Raw genomic sequence first — 20816 nt, forward strand, 5'->3', positions numbered from 1 at the left:
GTTTCTGATCTTGTGTGTGTGAAGGAATGCTTATGCTTTACTCCAAGATAATTTTCAACCGAGTATGGCTATTTTTATATTTGGATAATTATTTATGGTATAACAACCTATTTGAAACTTTAAAGTCACAGAAAACTATGTCATTGTGTTCGCATTTTCTTTTGAAATTCAGAAATATTTCTGTATTTTTCTAGATATTGACTGTATTTGCCTGAATCTTGTCGTATTGTTATTTTTCCTCTGTATTGCATGCAAAATACAATCGCAGCTTCACTTCCTTGGAAGAGAAACAAAAAAAACCCCCTCCAAAAATGGGAACTCTACCATCCTGAGTTAATACCTGTAGAATTAGAAGAACTTTTCAAACTGTATTAAAATTCACATCTTTACCAGTCATCAGTCACCCAGGAACAAAAACATTAAGGGCATATTGGTTTTTCGGATTCTTTCTTCTTCTCAGAAATATGAAACTTGCAATCCAATAGCAGTTTAGGACAAGCAATAACTCTTTTTCTTTACACCAACAGTTGCCCCAGAAGATCCTAGCAGAAAGGTAGATGGTGACACCATTATTTTCTCACACGTGCAAGAAAGGTCAAGTGCTGTCTATCAGTGCAATGCTTCTAATGAATATGGATACTTGCTAGCAAATGCATTTGTGAATGTTCTGGGTAAGAAACAGACTTTATATTTTTCTGTTTTCTTGGGTATTCAGTTGTCTCCTGCTAACACACAGACTCTCTGCTCAAGCCTTGCTTGAGGTCTTCATCAGGAATTGATCTGTTTCCTGGCCCCTGTAAAGAGCAAGGGTATACATACCTTGTTTTTTCTAGGATATTCCTGAATTTCACTTTCACTGTTCCGAAGTGAGAAGGATAGATGTGAAAGCTGGGAAAAACTTGGAAGAAATTTTCTCTCTCTCTCTTTTTTTTTTTTTTTTAATGTGAGTCAATCAAACAGAAGCTCAACAAAGGAGGCAGGAATTAGTATCGCTTAAGTTAGTATGTTTCAATACAGTTTCATTGAGTCTAAATGTTTTGGATTAGTGGAATAGATGATCTCTAAGTTGCTGTTGCAAGGGAACATGATTATGCATTTGTCTCAAAGGCCTCCCTAGCATGCGTTTCTGATTACAAAATGTTGTGGCCCCTCTAGTTCTTCTCACTGAATTTAACAAAGCTAGTAACAAAATCCTAGGCAGAATAGCCTCTAGCGACTCTCCTGCAGGAACTCACACATATGCTGATTGGCACTGTCTTTTAAAAGAAAGAAAATGTAGGTGTTACACCAAAAATACATCCTGGCTTCTTTCGGCCTGCAGGTTTATTTGGAATTATGTAGTTCAGTCTGTACCCAGGAGATTATCTTCTTGAAGTATATTCTGATTTAAACTTTCCAATTGAAATCATTGCCTTTGGTGCCCATCACTATTAGTTGTAAACAGGCAAGAAACAGTTGTTTTTCACAAGATAATTTCCCTGCCTTAACTTTTCCTCAGGCTAGTACCAGTAGAATGTATTTGAACCTAGACTGAGATCTGAAATCACCTCAGAGAAGAATGTTTACATGTAATTCTTTAGGCCATTCTTGATGTCTTTGTATTTTGTATTTGTATCTTTGTATCTATATGCAGATATCTTTGTCTTTTCAGCTGAGCCACCAAGAATTCTAACTCCTGCTAATAAACTGTATCAAGTCATCGCGGACAGTCCTGCATTGCTAGACTGTGCTTATTTTGGGTCACCTAAGCCTGAAATTGAATGGTAAGCTCTAGCTGTTACAGAAGATGAGCCAGTTACATCTATGGAAACAAACACTTAAAGCTTTAAAACTGTTTTAACTCTATTTACAGTTTTAAAATAGCATATTTTAAAATATATGCTGTTTACAATTTGTTAATGCAATATTCCATATACGTAGTGTAACAGCAGTAAAGTTACACCTACAGAGTCAAGTGTAAGTTTGAGTGCTTCTGTCTCTATTTTCTAATGTGGCAGTCCTAAGTTTGTATTTTATTGATAATAAAACCATACAGAATTTAACTATGACGCTGGATAATGATATTACTTTTTACATAAAGGTTTAAGGGAGTGAAAGGTAGCATCTTGCGTGGCAATGAATACGTTTTCCATGATAACGGAACCTTGGAAATTCCGGTGGCTCAGAAGGATAGTGCTGGTACATACACATGTGTAGCAAGGAATGAATTAGGAAAGATACAAAATGAGGTGCAGTTGGAAATTAAAGGTGAGAAATTAATCACTCTTTCATCACTGATTAGTACAGATTTTCAGACTTTCTAAATATCTAATTTTAATTTTAAATTTCAGATCCAACAATGATCATTAAACAGCCAGAATACAAAGTGATTCAGAGATATGGCCAGGTTTCGTTTGAGTGTATAATAAAACATGATTCTACCTTACTACCAACAGTTATATGGTTGAAGGACAATGATGAACTGCCAGATGATGAAAGGTAAGGACCAAACAGTTTTCCTTTATTTTTAATTTTCTAGATCCTTTTGTCTGCTCCTTTATCTGATCATTGAAAGGAATATATTGACCTATTTACATTTTCCAATGAAGACTGATAAACATCATGGCTATCCCATAGCTGGTGACTAAAGGACTTACCTAGTGTGATGAAAATATTAAGATAGAATTAAAAATAAAATGAGGTGTAAACATTTATACAAGTTGTGCGCACTGACCTTATAAATTAAGTGTAAGATAAAGATAATTGACGTAGGAAGCGATACACTTAACGGAAACCTATTTTGCTCTGGATCACATATATTTAAAATTTGTTTAAATTTATTTGGAAAGAAAAGCACATTAGAATGAACAGTTACTGTGGGAAGATGGTCAAGAGCAACAAAGAAAAAAAAAAAGGTGAACATAGCTGTTTAGGTATGTGCTGAAATACACCAGTATATGGGATTTGATAATATTTTATGCAAGTTTCTTATAACGGTGCCAGTTATTGAAAAATCAGTGGCTGAATCTGTTGTATTTACAGGTTTCTAGTTGGTAAAGACAACTTGACCATTATGAATGTAACTGATAAAGATGATGGAACATACACTTGCATAGTTAATACTACTCTGGACAGTGTTTCAGCAAGTGCAATACACCAGTATATGGGATTTGATAATATTTTATGCAAGTTTCTTATAACGGTGCCAGTTATTGAAAAATCAGTGGCTGAATCTGTTGTATTTACAGGTTTCTAGTTGGTAAAGACAACTTGACCATTATGAATGTAACTGATAAAGATGATGGAACATACACTTGCATAGTTAATACTACTCTGGACAGTGTTTCAGCAAGTGCTGTGCTCACTGTTGTTGGTAAGAATACTCTCAAACTTCTATTGTTAAGTATGAAAACAGCATTAGATTTAAAGTGAAAAGCATAAACATAGTTTTGGCTTTTAGGACAGGATAAAGGAAATGCCACCTATGGGTAAATGTGTTTCAGGTTTTAAAAAATGTAGTCTCACCCTACAGTTTGCATTTGAATCAGCTACTTATGAAACAACTGAGTAGCTACAGGACAGATTCAGTTTCATGCTGGATAGTTTTTTATTTTGACTTCATCTGAGATACTACAGTAAATTAAATTTTGCAGGGTATTTGAACATAAACATATTAGAATCATAGAATGGCTAGGGTTGGAAGGTGCCTTAAAGGTTGGCTAGTTCTAACCTCCAAGCCTTGGGCAGGGACACCTTCCACACAACCTCTCTGGGCATCCTGTTCCAGTGCCTCACCACACTCACAGTAAAAATTGTCTACTGTTATGTAACATAAACCCACTCTGCTTCAGCTAAGGCCATTCCCTCTTGTCCTATCACCACATGCCCTTGTGAAAAGTCCCTCTCCAGCTCTCTTGTAGCCTGTTTAGGTGCTGAGAGGCTGCTCTAAGGTGTCCCCAGAGCATTCTCTTCTCCAGGCTGAACAGCCCCAGCTGTCTCAACCTGTCTTCATAGGAGAGGTGCTCCAGCTCTGTGGTCACCTTAGTGGCCCTCCTCTGGACTCATTCCAACGGGTCCATGTCTTTGTTGTATTGGGAGCATGTTATCTCAGGAATCTCTTTGACAACTAAATTATGCTTCAGAAAGACTGAGCATACTTGGTTGTGTGACTTCTTGTGGATTATATTTTTAGTTTAGTTCTCTGTTTTTATGATTGCAGATTCTTGCCAAATATATTACTTTTCCCCTTCTCCAATTTTTAAGAACGTTTTAAGTAGATGTCCTGAGTTATTCTTACGTGAGTTCAAGCTGAGACTCAAAGTCAAGTATGCTTGTGTTTTAAAATTCTGCTGTGGTATTACGCCTATCTGGGAATGATCTAAGCCAGACAACTAGTACTTATTTAGACATTTTTATAAGATTGCTTACTTTATTTATTTTCTTGATCTATCCTTATTGTAAAAAATGAATAAAATATTCAAGAATACTTTTTTAATCTCTTCAATGAAAAATTATAATGTATTTTTTTAAATTAGTGATTTAATCTAAATAAATTAACTTCTCTTTGTCTCTAATAACTATAGTCTTTAACTACCTACAGTATTCTGTTTCTATGGCTACTAACTGATTAAATCCTTTATATTAATGTTCTTTTCAGCTGCTCCCCCAACACCAGCTATCATTTACGGTAAACTAATACAAAGTTCTCTTTGTACATCATCAGGCAGATATATCTCTCATTTGCCTATTGCAATTTTTTTTTGCCTATTTTTTCCCCCTTTTCCTCTGTGTGTGTGTCTGTGTCTGTTAGTGTGGTTTCATCCCATTTTACCAATTGTTTCATTACTGGAGTACAGAGCTTTGGAACGTTACGGTACAGGCTGCTTTATATTAAGGCAATAAGTGATTTTCAGAAATAAATTATTTTTAATTAAGATTGGTTATAGTATGAAAATGTTTTTCATGGAGTACACTGCAATACAAATTAGTTATATAATAAATGAAATATCTAAAAGATAAATCCAACTCTTTGGTGAAAGGTAATTCACTATTGAAGACATTGCACCAACCAAATTATATTGTATGTTAACATTGGTTTTGCAGCTTTGTAGGCCTGCTATATCTTATTTCATAGTTTATCTTCATTTTACTCCACTCAAAAGAAGAATATGACCATATTGACCAGTTTGACGTAAAATTGATGAAATCGCAGAGATTTTAAAATTAAAGTTAAAACTAAAAAAAAAAAATCTGTTAGTCAGGCATAGTCTTAAATTTGTTTTTACAGAGCCTTTAATTTGGTGGCATGTTTTCTGAATTTGGGGGTTCAAGTGCAATATAATAAGCTGAAACACTTTTAAGTGTAAGGGTCATAAGCACTTATCTAAATCCTATCAGTGAAAAAGATTTAGTGAAAATGCTTATGTATTCTTACATGAACCCACTCATAAGTCTTGATTTTTGTGTAACAAATAATTTAATAAATTACCTTTGTGAATTTGGAATGGACAATTACATCTTTATGCATTATAAGGATGTATAATAACAGCTTGCATAGTATTTCTGAGCCTTTTTAAAAGAACAGCAAAAAATAAATAACTTAGTAACTTGCAATTAGTTTCTATTTGAAGTATAGTTGTTTTGAATTTGCATAAAAATACATATAGTGGTTCTAAGAAAGCTTCTTTGATGTGAATGCTTATTTTCCATGTTGTATATGTCTGTTACAATACCACTCATAATCATTCAAAGATAAACTAAACATGCATTTCATAATTCCTTGCATCTCGTCACATTTTTATATCCCAGTGCACTCACAGTATTAAAAATAAATACTGATTCTTGTTAATGCGTAGAAGTTTGCAGGTTGCATCAGTTCTCCATTTTTGTCTGTTTTGTAAAAATTGCATGCTAATGGTCATTAAGTCATGCTTACATGAGTAGATCTGCTCTGCTATATTTGTGGAATTCTTTTTGATTGGAATGTAAGGATTTTTTTCAAATATAAAAATCCATATTCTGGTGTGGTTACTTACTTTGTGTTCATTTGATTTACAGCTCGGCCAAATCCACCCTTTGACTTGGAATTGACAGGTCAGCTAGAAAGAAGCATTGAACTCTCATGGATACCAGGAGATGAAAACAACAGTCCCATTACAAGTATGTTTGTTTGTATCTACTACACTACACTGACAGCGTTGTTTTAACTGTTCTCAAATTCCAAAGATTTCTGGAATAAATTTTGTGTACAGCATGGAAAAATGGTAAATTAATTCTCAACAGCTGCCATTTATTTACATAACATACCCTTAATGTGCTCTACTGTACAGCCAAGCAGGAAGACCTATTTATTGCTCAGAAGAGGTGGGCTTTTTTATTCAAAAACCTGTGCTAGATAATATAGAAGTTGTATATACTGATGTGAGGTCTGTGTGTCAAGGTCCAATCTTACAAATAGGTAGAGAGCAGACTTGTTCATTGGTTGTATGCTTCTGAAGGAGAGAGTTACTAACATCTTGCATTAACTCTTTTGTAATTCTATGAATTTGAAATAGCATCAGTACTGCTATCAGTGATTAGCCATTGCTACTGGTGCGAAAGTTTATTCTTCATGAAAATATAAGGTAGATAGTTTTTCTGGAGTTTTTTTTTCTAGTCCAGACAGTTAAAAGAATAAACCACGTCCATAAAACTAAAAATATTAAATATCTATAAACTTTTGAGACAGTAAATTGATCTTAAATGCTGTTATTCTTTCCAGTGAAACATAATGGAAGACACTCTTGCTTATATTGAGCAGAGAGCATAGAGGGGGAATTTAGGAGCAAGAAACAGAAATATTAATGTTTGTTTTCCAAAAAATCATGGCATCAGAAAGATTTGTTGGCATAACTTTTTCCCTATGAGCAATCTAACTCAATTATTTCTTCAGTGTGTTTTTAGAGAATAACTGCCACGAGTTACCAAGACCAGTGTACCTGTTATGTTTGTTATGAATTGGTTAGGCTGACTTACTGGGTGTTGCTCTCCAGGGTCTGATGCTGGTCAGTATCAACCCTGAAAACAAACCATAAGGATCAGGTGTCTGGAAAGGAAGATTTGTAAAAAACAGTATTTCACAAGTTTCAGAACACATGAAAAGTTTTGACTGCATTTTAATGAAACACCAAGTGATTTTTATGTAATTTTACACTCTCAGGCATCTCTAATGTATATTAATTAGTAATATACCTTAAAAATATAATATATAGAAGATCAGTGTAAATAGTTGAATAGTGGTTTATTCAAATACATATACTTTTATTAGTATTTTCAGTTTTTTCCACACCAGAAAGCACAAGTGTTGTCTTTCTGTAGGAATGAGATCACACTGTTCCAAAAAAGTTAATACTAGGCAGTGTTGTTTCATGTAGGTTTTTCTAGAATGAGATACTGCATGCACTCTGATATTGGACACTGAACTCTTCTAACTGAATAATGCTAGGTTTAATTATAATACAACCTATATTGCTGCATGGTCCTCTTAGGCCCTGCAAAATAAGGCATTTTCTTCCTAACTAAGCCTATTCTTTTGCTGCTGCTGTCATTTCAAAGTGCAGATGAAGACTCAAGGATTGCACTTCATTAGGAGTGATCTGTTTGCACAACATGACTGACATGCTAGAATCTCTCTGAAAGCTCAGACAGGTTTTTTTTCCTTGAAGTTGCCTATAAATTATTCTACTGGAGTTGCAGGCAGAAGGCTAGTGACCAGGGAAGCAAAAAGCAGTAGTGAAAACCTTTTTTGCCTGTGATATTCTCACCTTTTCAGCAAAGCTTTGGTTCAGAAGACACCCCATCCCAAGACCCATATTGCTGAGCACACAACAGCAGCAGTAACTCAGACAGTAATTTGGGGTCCATTCTCCCTCTTACTACTTGTGTCAGAATGAAATCTGCCAGCCTTAAGTGCAGAAGGTTATGATTAGTACTACTTACCTGTTTTACATCTTGCTCCTCAAACTGTTGTGCATTTTTTCTATGTGGTGCTCTAAGTATTCTTCTAAAAGAAATTTCTAGGTGCCACTCAGAATTTTTTTAGTAGTGTGAACAGGCTGTATCCTGAGTCATATTCTGTCTCCTTGTCCCCACCTACACATGGGATAGAGGAAAATTCTTGTTACACAGCACACAAACATTTGATGCTCAAGGTTCTGTGAAATGTACTCAGACTGTGCATTCTTCTCCCATTTATTTGCTGTGCCCTAAAAATTCCTCCTAAGTCTTTCAGAATTCACATCTCATATATTACAGGAAGGCTTTCTGGCTGTTTCACATCTGGAAAAAAATGTCCTTTTGTCTTTCATAATGAATGTGCTTTTCTTTTTAGAATTCTACAAACCTATTTATCCCTGAGATTATATACTTTGTAGAGTCTTAACAGTAATCATAGTAATGTTCACAGAGAAAGCTCTCAAGAAATTTAGTTTCTGAACAGACATTCCCTGAGTTAATTTGAAGATAACGAAAAGTGCTCTCAAAAACCTTCCTCAAGTATAGGTTCTTGACTTTAAATAGTTTTTCATTATGCCAGTTTCATTGGGGAAAATGGAATATTCAGGGAGTTTTAAATTTGTACAGGTATTACATGCTGTCTGCTTGATACAACTAAGAACAATATATTTGGCAGTCAAATTCCACATCCTTGCTGTGATAGTTCAAGGGTTCCCATTAAATTAAAATCCGGTACCTGAGAGAGAGCTCTTGTAATAAAGTGTTACCTGAGAGATGGCTGCATTAGTGACAATAGCAAAGGATAGGAGTAAGTGTTTATCTATTATATTTCTACCTATATTTCTACTTTTGATATCCACATTATAGATTTGTGTTATGATTTATGTATTTACATGTCAAGTTCCATGATTTTTAAAAGCATCGGTTGGAGCAATCCCCTCTGACTAGCTCATTAAGAAATGCCTGTACTTGTCTGGGAAGCTGTTTCAAGTTTTGACATAAAGTTGGATTCAATTTCTGCCCGCAGACTTTGTGATCGAATATGAAGATGCGCTGCACGAACCAGGAGTGTGGCATTACCAGACGGAAGTTTCTGGAACTCAGACAACAGCGCAGCTGAAGTTGTCTCCGTATGTCAACTACTCGTTCCGTGTGATCGCTGTCAACAAGATTGGCAGAAGTCAGCCAAGTGAGCCATCTGAGCAGTACCTGACAAAATCTGCAAGTAAATAATTATTCCCACTTACCAGGGATTGATTTCTGCTATGAATAGCATTGAATTTGCTTGGAATCGCACAGAAGTCATTCTTGTTCACGTGTAAATATTTAATTTTTAGGCCCTGATGAAAATCCTGCTAATGTACAAGGGATAGGCTCAGAACCTGATAATTTGGTAATAACATGGGAGGTAAGATGGGTCTTTTTTCAAGGTTTCATTTGTTTTCAGGTTTGTGAGTAGCATTTTTTTTTTGAGAAACAACGAGAATACCAAATGCATTGCTTACTTAAAATGTTCTTGAAAAAGAGCTAAATTCAGACATTTTCCCATCTTCATTTTCGTGAAAAAACTGAATGTTGTTTGAAAAATATGAAAGTAAGTGAAGGAGGGGGCATATTATTTTCCTTGAGTGATTTCTCAAGATAAGCCAATAACTAGGTAATACAGGATGTTTTACTGCCAGTTCAGGAAAACTTCATTATATAAATTGAGGTTTATTTCAAGTAGAGTCTAATTTTTAGAGTGAATTCTAATGTGAATGTTACTTCTGCTGTCATCTTTTGTGGTAACTAATCATTGTGCACTTTCCACTAAAAAACATCTGTTGAAGTTTTCTCTATCATGCCCTTACCATCATGACAGGAGCTCCAATTGCCCCTCCCAGGCAAGAAATATTGTCTAGGGAACACTTTACAGGGAGTTGGTGTAAATCTGGTTTCCTTGCTTCCACTTCTTAAGAAATACTTGAAAACAAAATATAAATGCAGAAATCACAATGTATTGATTGTGTAAGAATTAGCCACCAACATCATTCAATGTGATTTTTACCAAAAAGTGAAAAACAACTGAACTGACCTCCTGTAAAAGCTAAATTGCATAACTTTCAGCAGCGCTTCTCTGTTGGAGAATACAGTGGTGAATTTTCAGTGACATTCTATAAAAGAATCAGTGTATTTCCTTGTAAATTCAGATTTTTAAGATGCTTCAGGATATTTAAAAAATACTTCTTTTCATTTCAGCCTTTAAAAGGTTTTCAGTCTAATGGACCAGGGCTTCAATACAAAGTCAGCTGGCGCCAGAAAGATGTTGATGATGAATGGACATCTGTTATAGTTGCAAATGTATCTAAATATATTGTGTCTGGTACACCAACTTTTGTTCCATATGAAGTAAAAGTGCAAGCTTTAAATGACTTGGGGTACGCACCAGAGCCATCAGAGGTGATTGGACATTCAGGGGAAGACTGTAAGTTTTGTAGTTTGACTCAGATATCCTAATTAAAAGGAATTAAATGTGTAACCTAAATGAGTATTTAAAATACTGAAATATTGATAAAGGGGATAGTAGTTTTTTTTTTTATTAAAAGGAAGCAATTCAGAGATAATAAGGCTTCATAATACTCTGTAGTATTAATCCTGAAAACATAGGAACATTTTAACCTATTCCTTGAGTACAATGCAAAGTCTCATTCTGAAAAACTATGTTTGTGTGGTTTCTAATTCTAACTAGGTGCTTGTTGCATCCTTTCCACACAGTGCCAATGGTTGCTCCAGGCAATGTGCAGGTTCATGTTATTAACAGCACATTAGCAAAGGTGCATTGGGACCCAGTTCCACTAAAAACTGTCCGAGGGCACCTTCAAGGGTACAAAGTAAGTACAGTCAAAAGCATTCTCTTCCTTCTTTATTAAAATAGATCACTCTTCCTATATGAGATTGTATCCAAATTGAAGTAACTGACATGTAAGAGGACTCTTGCTTTTCAATGAGCTCACAAGTTCTGCTGACAAGAGCAACAGCATTGATGCAATTCATACAGAGTTCAGCAATATTCCAGCCTTGTGACACTAGCTTCCTGTGACATTGTTCTTGAAGAGAAATGGCATGTGTTTGCAATTAAGCTTGCACACATTAAACAGATAAAAGAATGGTAACAGTTTTACAGATCTTATTCCAAAGTAATTTAGAGGATGTGAAGAACTAGTATCTGTGGGAGTCTCTTCTAGGTCTAATGCTAAGGTTACTCATCTTCTGCCTCAATATGATAATCACATCTTTAATTCAGAGTAACTGGACACTTGTTAGCATATGCTGGGTTCTATGTCTTTTTGGAGGCCAGGAAAAAGCTCAGTGTAAAAGCTCAACTTAAGGACATATGAAATGGCAGAAGATTTGGAGTGCCCATATAATTGAAGGGAGCTTATTGTAAGGTAGTGTGCTGCCTTTGATCGTAACTGAAAAGGCTGTGCTTGAGAAAAAGGACTGTAAATAATAGAGAAGGGGAGACAGAAGGACTTCAAGATCAGAAACTGGTGTCCCTAGGGGATAGGGAAAAGTTGCTTCAGTGAGGATATACTGACATCCTATGCTACAAAAGAAGAAAATAAAAATAATTCCTTCTTTGCTCCTCTGCAAGTATTCTCGTATGTTCCAACAAAACAGACTGCTTAGCCCAAACTAGGTTACTTTGTAAGACAGACTAATTTGAACTACTTCTGTTTAAATGAAAGGAGGTAAAAGAAGTATTTGAAAAATTTAAACAGTAAAAAGTATTTGGAGGAGAATAAATACGCACCATACTTATAAAATGGAGCAGTCAAAAACATTGAAACTGAGCTTCAGTACTCTATAGCTGATTACCACATGAATGTGAGTTCCTGGTACGTGGATATCTCTTTCCTGGCAGAAAATATTACCATCCAGAGAGACTTAAACTAGTTCTGTATGACATAGCATGAATGTTTGTAGTTAGTGTGGTGCTTTGCCACACCAACTCAATAAACTCAGCTGAGAAACAGGACTTTACTAGTCTCTTAAATGTTTATCTATTAGATGACAGCTTTACATCAACCTGCTATTTCACGCTCATATTGCAACCAAAAGAAAATGTCTATTATGTGAGGATTAAAGGGTTGGATCCTAGTGAAATTAGTGGTAATCATTAATCAAGCAACACTAAAGCTCATAATCCAAATCACCAAATTTCTACTAAAGATCTATAACAATACCAAAACCAAAATCCACAGACACATCTGCCTATACATCAGGTGTTAAGTTGAACCGCATGGTTACAGTGAATTGTCATCATCAGAGTTTAGATGGACATTTCTTTTTCCTCCAGCTTTCAGTATCGGAGGGTTATCTTCTGTCCTGGAATCACTAATGGGATCACTTTCCTTTTCAGGTGATCTAGGGGGTTAGTCATGCCATGATTACTTCTATTTAATTTGCTATGTGTTCTCTATATACAGTATAATATTTTTTCTGTGGGGAGGAGAGCCACACGATTACACAAAGCTAAGCAAAACTGAAACTCAAATAAGCTACTTGAATAATAAACAAAACAAGCTCACAACCACAGGATTGACAACAGACCTGACCACTGAGTAGTTTTGCTGTTCTGGCTAGGACAAATGTGACAATGATATATCCTTAAATAAATTGCAGATGCAGCACAAATATCTTAAATAATTTTTGCAAATACAGCTAAATCAAGCTAAAGTAGGTTAAAAACTAGACAAGGCATGAGAAATTGCAAGACCTGGTGGATAGCTATTATTATAAAGCTTTCTCTCAATACAAACTGAAAACTTTTCATGGATGAGAAGTATGTTTTAAGTATCTTCATCATCAACATAGCTTACAAAGCACATGATTAGCTCTTTGTAAACACAGCAGCAAAATCCTCACACTCAGGCTTTCCTAATAAAATTGTTTCTGCCAGTAGCCCAATATACAGTGTAGTGTTGGGGACAGATTTCGTAGTAAAGAGAGGGGTACTTCTCTAAAGAGTCACATCTTGAAGGCAAATGTTTGGACAAAGCAGGAACATAACTAAGCAGCAGTCTACAGCACATCATGCATATTTTGCTCTTATATTAATCTAGCTATTACTCAATATACTATGGTACTATAAAGCTTTTCAAACCTAAGAAGAAATTAAGAAAAATGTGATGCACTCTCATTTATTATAGCTTATGAGTTTCAGTACCAATAGTACCAACACTTCAAGTTGTCAGCTTGTAAATGGCTTTCTACAGTAGTTGATAGGATGAGAGCTATAGGATGATAGCTGGTGATATTGAAAAACATTAACTCAAACCACATAAAACTCAGTGGCATTTAAAAGTGATTGGAGTGAAAAGGTCTGTTGAAAGCTAGTGTTAGTGTAACATTGCTTTATAGCTATCTATCTGGGCTTTGCAAGTCTTAACAGCTCCTTTTTTTGAATTCCTATGTGACATCCCAGCTTCCTTAATTAAGGAGGTGTTTTGCAGTTGGCCTGAATAGAAACAGATTTTTATTCATTTACATTTCTTAATCATTTAGCTTGTGATCATATGTACATGAAAACAATGCTGTGAAAAATAAACAATTACGTATTTGAAGGTGACAATCCTAGGAGTAACACAAGTCTTTGGAGGGGCAACTATTAATATCTTTTGAGCTATCATGGTAGAGAGACTGCGTAGTAAAGAGAGTGCAAAGTACCTCTGAGGCTCATATGGAGTTTCTTAGAAACTCAGTCAGTTCAATGGACATCAGAATCAGCTTTCTCATCTGATCAAATTGTCACATAATTGGAGGAACAGCCTTCCTGTCCCTGGGTGGAGATCATTTCAATACTGTTACCTTAGAGTCATTTCAGAACTTCTGTGTTTTTCCAGTCCAGTCAAATCTTTTGGTTTCTTCCCCATTTAAAGGTAATCCCACATCAAGGAATAGCATGGTTGGGGATGTGACCTAACAAGGAGGCAAAGTACAAATCTGCTCTGGAAGGCCTGTAGACATGTTACTGAAAGACTGGATAACTTCTGCCTCTCAGATAGACTGGGTAACAGGAGAATGATCACAAACCAATGCAGCTCCCAACCAGAACTTGTGTCAAACTGGCTTTGAGCATTAGCAGAACTGGCGAGTGGTATTCTGCACCCAGTTGTGTAGACTGTTTCTGGACAAGGTCTGTTTCTGGAGCAGGAAAGCTCTACACTGTGTCTCACCTGAGCTTATTAAAATTGTGGTTGTTCCTACCTATAATTCATGGACACTCATGGAAAAGCTCAGTGTTCCGAAAATCAGAGCAGCTAAGCACTCACTGTAGATTTTTTTTTTTTATTTGTTTCTAGGTTTACTACTGGAAAGTGCAGAGTCTATCCAGAAGGAGTAGGCGACATGTAGAAAAAAAGATCTTGACTTTCAGGGGAAACAAGACTTTTGGAATGTTACCAGGGCTGGAGCCCTATAGTTCTTACAAGCTGAATGTTAGAGTTGTTAATGGTAAAGGAGAAGGACCAGCAAGCCCAGATAAAGTATTTAAGACCCCTGAAGGAGGTATGAAATGAAAAACCTAGATATTAAACTTAAATGGGGTTTACTTGGGCTTCATAAAATAATAATTTGTCTTGATACAGTAATATTCTTAAGAATTAATAATTCATGACCTGTCTTAAGTTAATCTACTTTGTATTTATTCTGTGTTCTTTTAAAAAAAGTTCCTAGCTCACCCTCCTTTCTGAAGATTACTAACCCAACATTGGACTCTTTGACTCTGGAGTGGGGTTCACCCACCCATCCAAATGGTGTTTTGACGTCATATACACTGAAGTTTCAGCCAAGTAAGTTAAATATGAATATATTTTGGGGGTTAGATTTTTGATCTTTAAAGTCCTTTCCAACCCAAACCATTCTATGACTCTGTGATACAACTCTAACTTAGGCAATATATCTACCAAATAATTACCCATTTATGAAGAAAAAATTATGTTAAATTTATAATGTACAAAAGATATGATTGCATTGTAAATGTCAGGTTTGAAAAAGACCAGTGTATTTTGATAATATAGATAACTGCATTTGGAAAACTTTCCTTGCTGAAGTACAAGGTTAACATTTTTATTACTTCAAACCATAATTCACAGAAAAAAAGAGGTGAAGTCCTACATGCAAGTGGCATCCAAGTTAGATGCAAGATACTACTACTTACAAGTTCTATATTCTAACTGCAGAGAAAATTTCATTAGAAGTAAATTAAAGAATGTCCAATTATATTGTTGTCTGCATTTCCAACTTTCATTATATTATAATCTTAAAAAGAAAAATTCATAAATGTGCCATTTACTCAGAGCTATTAAATCATTTCTTTAGGATCCCAACTGCTTACTTAGCTCAGAAATTTGTCAGCAGAGACACTGGAAATGAAAGAGTTTCACATGCATGGAACACATAAAGGAAGTTTACTTTCTTCCACTTACCAAATTCCACTCTTCTTTGGCATTAGACACAAGTAGCTTCAGTGTTTTCTTTTCCTAAGCATACTGAACTTAGAGTGTCAGAATTTTTCAATGATCAGGCCTTCAGTTCTGCATAAGTTCAGATGATTTGATGTGAACTCATTTGCCTTGGATTCAGATATTTATGAGAATGGAACTTGATCTTAAAAAACTTGCTGGTGTTTCCTATCTCCCAGCTGGAATTTACACAAAGGTGACTTTCTTTTGAAAGTGTAGATGCAGCAGACAAGCAAAACAAATACATACAAGCCAAAAAAAGCCTTTTTTAATGCAATGACAGGGTACACAACTTTCCTAATTTTTTTCTTTCTCTTTTTTTTTGTAACAACAGTCAACAACACGCATGAATTGGGTCCCTTGGTAGAGATAAGAATTCCTGCCAACGAGAGCAGCTTGATATTAAAAAATTTAAATTACAGCACCCGGTACAAGTTTTACTTTAACGCACAAACTTCAGTTGGATCAGGAAGTCAGATAACTGAGGAAGCAGTAACAATTATGGATGAAGGTAAGATGGGTATGTATAAGGAAAGACCATTGAGTTTGAAAACCACTGCAGATTGTATTAAACATCTGTGTCTAAATATTGCTATTGCTTCCTTCCACTAAGGAAATAGGGACTAGCGACTTTTTTTCTAGAGCTTTCTTAACTGTATTATACACTAATACAGTATTTTAAATAATTTTAAAGAAAGTACATGCAAAGATTTTCTACTGTAGTGGGAATCCCCAAAGAGGTGTAAAGCCTCTTCTTTTAATATAAACTCACAAGCTCTAAGACAGACATTGGCCTTTCTGGTCTTCAAGTTTCATGTAACTTTACATTTTCAGTGTTCTTTGTCTATTCACCTCTTCTGCGTCATTGACCAGCTTTGGTCACAGAGAAAAATACTTGAATGATGCAGGTTTGTGACTAGAGGAAGTTACTTCTTTTTTGAAGTATGCAACAGCTTCTGTGAAATCTAAATTGCTTTCACAGAGCTGGCAAAAAACTGTAAAACTGTTGAAATAAATTCATCATCTATGGTCCCAACTAACTGTATAGTATTTAAAAACTACCAAGTCACTATTTATTTTTATATTTAGAGCCATTCTAGAGCTTTGTTAAGGTTGTTTTTTTAATTAAATATGGTTGCTTAATAAAATAAGAATTATTTAAAGCAAACAGGAAATTTGGAACTTTTTTTTTTCATTTTGATCATCTTAATATTAAGTCTAGTTTGGTACCATGTTTTCACATATTTTTATGCTCAGTAAAATTATGGTATGTTGGAAATGCCATAGGTGAGTTGGTATTCAATGCAATTTCTCTGACAGAGTATTACATCTGCATACGAACTGCATTTATTTTAAATCATGAATCCTAACAAGCATGAGCAATAAAATTTTTTAAATGCATGTACATTAATTTTTGTCTTGTAGTAGTCTGTCACTGTTCAGCGCAAGTGAATTGTTTCTAATTTATTTGAATTAATATATTTTATCTAGTCTGCATGCTTTTTAAAATGAAATTATGTATGTATGTTTCCTTTGGTGTTGTATCTAATTATATAGTGTTCCTATTCTTGTTTTCCTCCATTAAAGCTGGTATTCTCCGTCCTGCTGTAGGTGTAGGCAAAGGTAAAATGAAACTGCATGATTTGTTAATGTGTGGATTTTGCAGTGTTGCAAATGGGTAAATTACAGTGGTAAGGACAGAAAATCTTGGACTACAATTGTGGGGTTTTTTTTGTTTGGGTTTGTTGTTTTGGTTTTTTTTTTAAAGGAATCCAGAATGCTTGTTAATACCTTTCATTTGTTTATTTTGCCACAGAGTTCCAGGGGAATTCATTAGCTTTGCTTCAGCAAAGTCTAATTATTTCTGAACATTTAACAGATGTATGTCACTGTCATAAATATTCAGGATCCAGGTGCACTAGCACTGATTAGCTGGAGTAGAAAAAACAGCAGTTTTGCAAAGGAGATTCATTTACTGCTTGTGCCATGTGCATTTTTTTGTTTGTTTGTTTCAAAAAACTATCTGCATTCTTGTTCTCACTGCGGATTAATGCTACCCACTTGAACACATTTACTTCATTTGCAAGCCAACTGTGCATAGGGGACAGATGACTGACAGTACCCTCTGTCTACTTCTCAGTTTGAGTATCAGATTGAATATACAGGCAAATGTCTTCCCACTGTTTTAGGTTCACAGATCTGATGAGTGAGTACTTGAGGGTATTTCAGTGAGTAAAACCTAGTATCATCCCTATTAGTGAATTTGGTAATATTTAGTTCTTTATGATGCAGTTTTGCACACAGTTTTTATGAATTTTGGTACCTTCGTTGTCAGAAGCAAAGGTTGTCCTGAGGTAGCTCAAACTCAGAAATGTGTCTCTATACAGAGGTGTCATTGAATCACAGAGGTGTCATTAACAATCATGAACACCTGTGCTTCAGATTCTCAGACCAAAACCAGCACAAATCAAAATCTGTACATGAAATACCCAACATTTTTTATAAACTTGGAAGAGACAGCGTAAAGTGTTTTACATATAATTTCTTTTCACTTGGTTATCATGTGTTGTGAATGATAGCAGCCATAGGAAAGAAATTCATTCACTCAGTCTGGTATAAATCTGACAATATATAAATATATGTATGCCTGCATTTGGGCATATATAGTATATATTTTGATATGTATATGTAAGTGTATTCTAATATCAGATGGATTTCTGGTAAGTGTGTGAAGTTTTGGAATTATTTTAATGACAAGTCTTTCTTACTATTTTAGTCTAATCGTAGCTGAGAAGTCAGCACAGATTGGAACAATCAAACTGGCTTTAGTCCTGGACATGCACAGCAGAAATGTAAATTAAGTTCTCATTATTTATAGCTGACTCTAAAAACTCATGCAAGGAAAAATGGATTCTCTGTGTGAAACTGAGGTCTAATTATAGCTGTATCACAGTCTGTGGCTATCAGAAAACATCTTAATTATAAGATCAGCTGGAGCAGCTCACATTTCAGAGCTGTCATTTCAGATTCTCTGAAAACTAAGCAGATGTCTTTGTTTGGTTCCATGTTGTTTATGGTTTCAAAGTTTTCACATATTCCTGTAGCATGTAGCTCTTGCAATTGCAAAGAAGACTTTGGACCTGCAAACAGGATGGAACTAAAGCCATGACATCTGTTAGGACATCTGAGTTGCTGCAGGTCTGAGATGAATGTTCTCAGTGGTTACTTACATTACCGTGTTAACTGCTTCGCTACTGATCAGCGACCACAAGTAAGGAAAAGGAGGATCATAGTATCAAGATCAAGTGCCAAATTAGTTGGTCTCATGAGTGGGTGGGTTTGGAAGATAGAAGTGCTCAGCCCACTCAAAAAGAAGCTGTACTCAGCAGTGAACTTCCCTTCCCCTGTTAAGTGCGGGAGGGCCTTTATGTCTATACAGTTCCTATTAATTTGGACCCAAAGCCAAAACAAGTTTAGATATTGCCAACCTTTTTGAGTCTATCAAAAACGTATCAGGTTTTTTATTTTGAAGGGCAGAACTTTCCAGGAAAATGTAATTATCCTTTTTCTTTGAGCTTGAAGACACTGATCCTGGAAGATCAGCAGACATTAGGTCCCAGATTCAGCCAGCCTAAATTGCTGAACTGAAATTTCTGTATTTGGTGTTTTCTACGGGATAGCTGCCCCTGAAGGCCCACAGTTTGGCCAGCCACATACATTAAACACATGGTCCTGGAGGAAATAAAATAATTTAAACCTTAGTGAGCTGTGCCACTTGGGACATACTTCACTTCTCAGGGTAAAACTATAAATTAAAGTGCAGAGGGATATATTTCTGTGGTAAATCTAAGGATCTTAATAGACTCAATATTTTTACTGTTGCAAGCCTACATAATACATCATGAGACATGTTACTTACTAGATGGAAAAGCTATCCTATTATAGTTGATACTCCTATTTGACTTGCACTATCATTTTTCCTTTCTAATACTCTGATGTTATGAATGACTTAAAATTGAGCAAATTAATGGTCCTACAAAGAAAACAGATTTTTTTTTCTTAGCAACCTATATTGTAAATGTTTGAAACTTCATATGTAAAGCAGAATTTATTATACCTAATGTTAGATGTTCAGTATGCCCTGGTATTGCCATTTTTGTATTGGCATCTAACCACAGGCATGAGGTAACAAAGGTGTGAGAAAAATGGGGAAATAACTCAATTACATATAGAATAATTATAATAGCAGCTGGAAAGTGACTTGGGTGATCACGGGAGTCAAGTCTTTTCTGTCCTTTTCCATTAAAGTTTTGAATAACTGCCCTATAGAGGAAGGAAGAGTATTCAAGTTTGTCCAGTGGTAGAAATGGCAGTTGCTGGTTAGGAGTCATAGGGGTGCATGTTTGTTGTAAGCTGAAGTGTTGTGAGTAATGGCATGTCAGCCTCATTTCACAAGCCCTCTCATTTCACTTTTTAGTTTCTTTTTTATTTAGTCAAAATTTATATTTACAAGCAAGGTCTTGTAATCTGCATGCATGCAGACACTGGTAACTGGTAGGCTTCAAATGCAATTAAAGTAAGTTTGTGAGATCACAGTAACCTTTAATTGTACTTAGTGCCTCCTGTCACTGATACTCAATCTGGTCTGTCTTCTTCATGTGAACTTCACATCTCAAGTACTACTGAGAAATAGTACTCTCTTTTGTTACAAGGGAGAAGAACTAGCAGTTGGTCCTCTGGGTTTGAAGCTATTCTTTTGGGGTTTTTGGCTGAATCACCAATAAGTAATTCTTAACCATAGGCTAGAAATCAGTCAAAACTGAGTTCATATCTCTGATCTCTTTGTAGAAGATCATCTCAGTTTTCTTTGTTCTGTACAAAATGCAGTTCTTTAAATAATTTTCTCTGCCCACCATCTGTTTTCCCTCCCTCTTGAATCATTTTACATAATGTCTCCATGTCTTTTGCTAAAAATTTCAAGCTGCTTTTTTAGTCAAGTTAAGTGTAGTATTTTTGTGTTGCTCCTTCAGCCGCTCTCCCCCTGTGGACTTCTCAATTATGTGTCTGTGTGATTCTTTCAGTACAGCCTGCTATGCAGAACCACTGCTTTGTCCTCTTTTAAGTTTGCTGGGAACAATGCTGATGCTTTGCATGCTAGACTAGAGAAAATTACTATTATCACTGTGTAAAAATTCCTGCAAATACCTTTTGCTTTGTAGATGTCATGCCACATGCTCATCAATGACACGACTTTTTGCATTTCTTCTTTGGCTTCTGTATTTCTTACACTACAGAAATGCTCTTGCAATTGGCCTAAATAATCTTGGAAGTGACTAATGT

The 20816-nt window shown here is 35.5% G+C and overlaps 1 protein-coding gene across 10 annotated transcripts in view; it reads left to right on the forward strand.

Moving 5' to 3' along the window:
* Window positions 1-20816, forward strand: part of NRCAM (neuronal cell adhesion molecule) — a 105498-nt gene that overhangs the window by 60224 nt on the left and 24458 nt on the right. For 3 of the 10 annotated variants that reach the window (XM_017733122.1, XM_017733125.1, XM_017733128.1), the window contains exons 1-11: window positions 3202-3352; window positions 4637-4666; window positions 6037-6138; window positions 8999-9196; window positions 9309-9379; window positions 10210-10435; window positions 10726-10841; window positions 14316-14520; window positions 14682-14804; window positions 15811-15987; window positions 17064-17099. In XM_017733122.1, coding sequence (XP_017588611.1) covers window positions 3259-3352; window positions 4637-4666; window positions 6037-6138; window positions 8999-9196; window positions 9309-9379; window positions 10210-10435; window positions 10726-10841; window positions 14316-14520; window positions 14682-14804; window positions 15811-15987; window positions 17064-17099 — 1378 coding nt within the window. In that variant the 5' untranslated portion in view covers window positions 3202-3258. Of the gene's footprint in view, window positions 1-527; window positions 672-1651; window positions 1764-2080; window positions 2248-2330; window positions 2479-3201; window positions 3353-4636; window positions 4667-6036; window positions 6139-8998; window positions 9197-9308; window positions 9380-10209; window positions 10436-10725; window positions 10842-14315; window positions 14521-14681; window positions 14805-15810; window positions 15997-17063; window positions 17100-20816 lie in introns of those variants that run through there. The other 7 variants (XM_017733124.1, XM_017733127.1, XM_017733130.1 and 4 more) reach the window with 4 other exon arrangements.

Source organism: Corvus brachyrhynchos, unplaced genomic scaffold (assembly GCF_000691975.1).
Source record: "Corvus brachyrhynchos isolate BGI_N302 unplaced genomic scaffold, ASM69197v1 scaffold32, whole genome shotgun sequence".
NCBI classification, from domain to species: Eukaryota; Metazoa; Chordata; class Aves; order Passeriformes; family Corvidae; genus Corvus; species Corvus brachyrhynchos.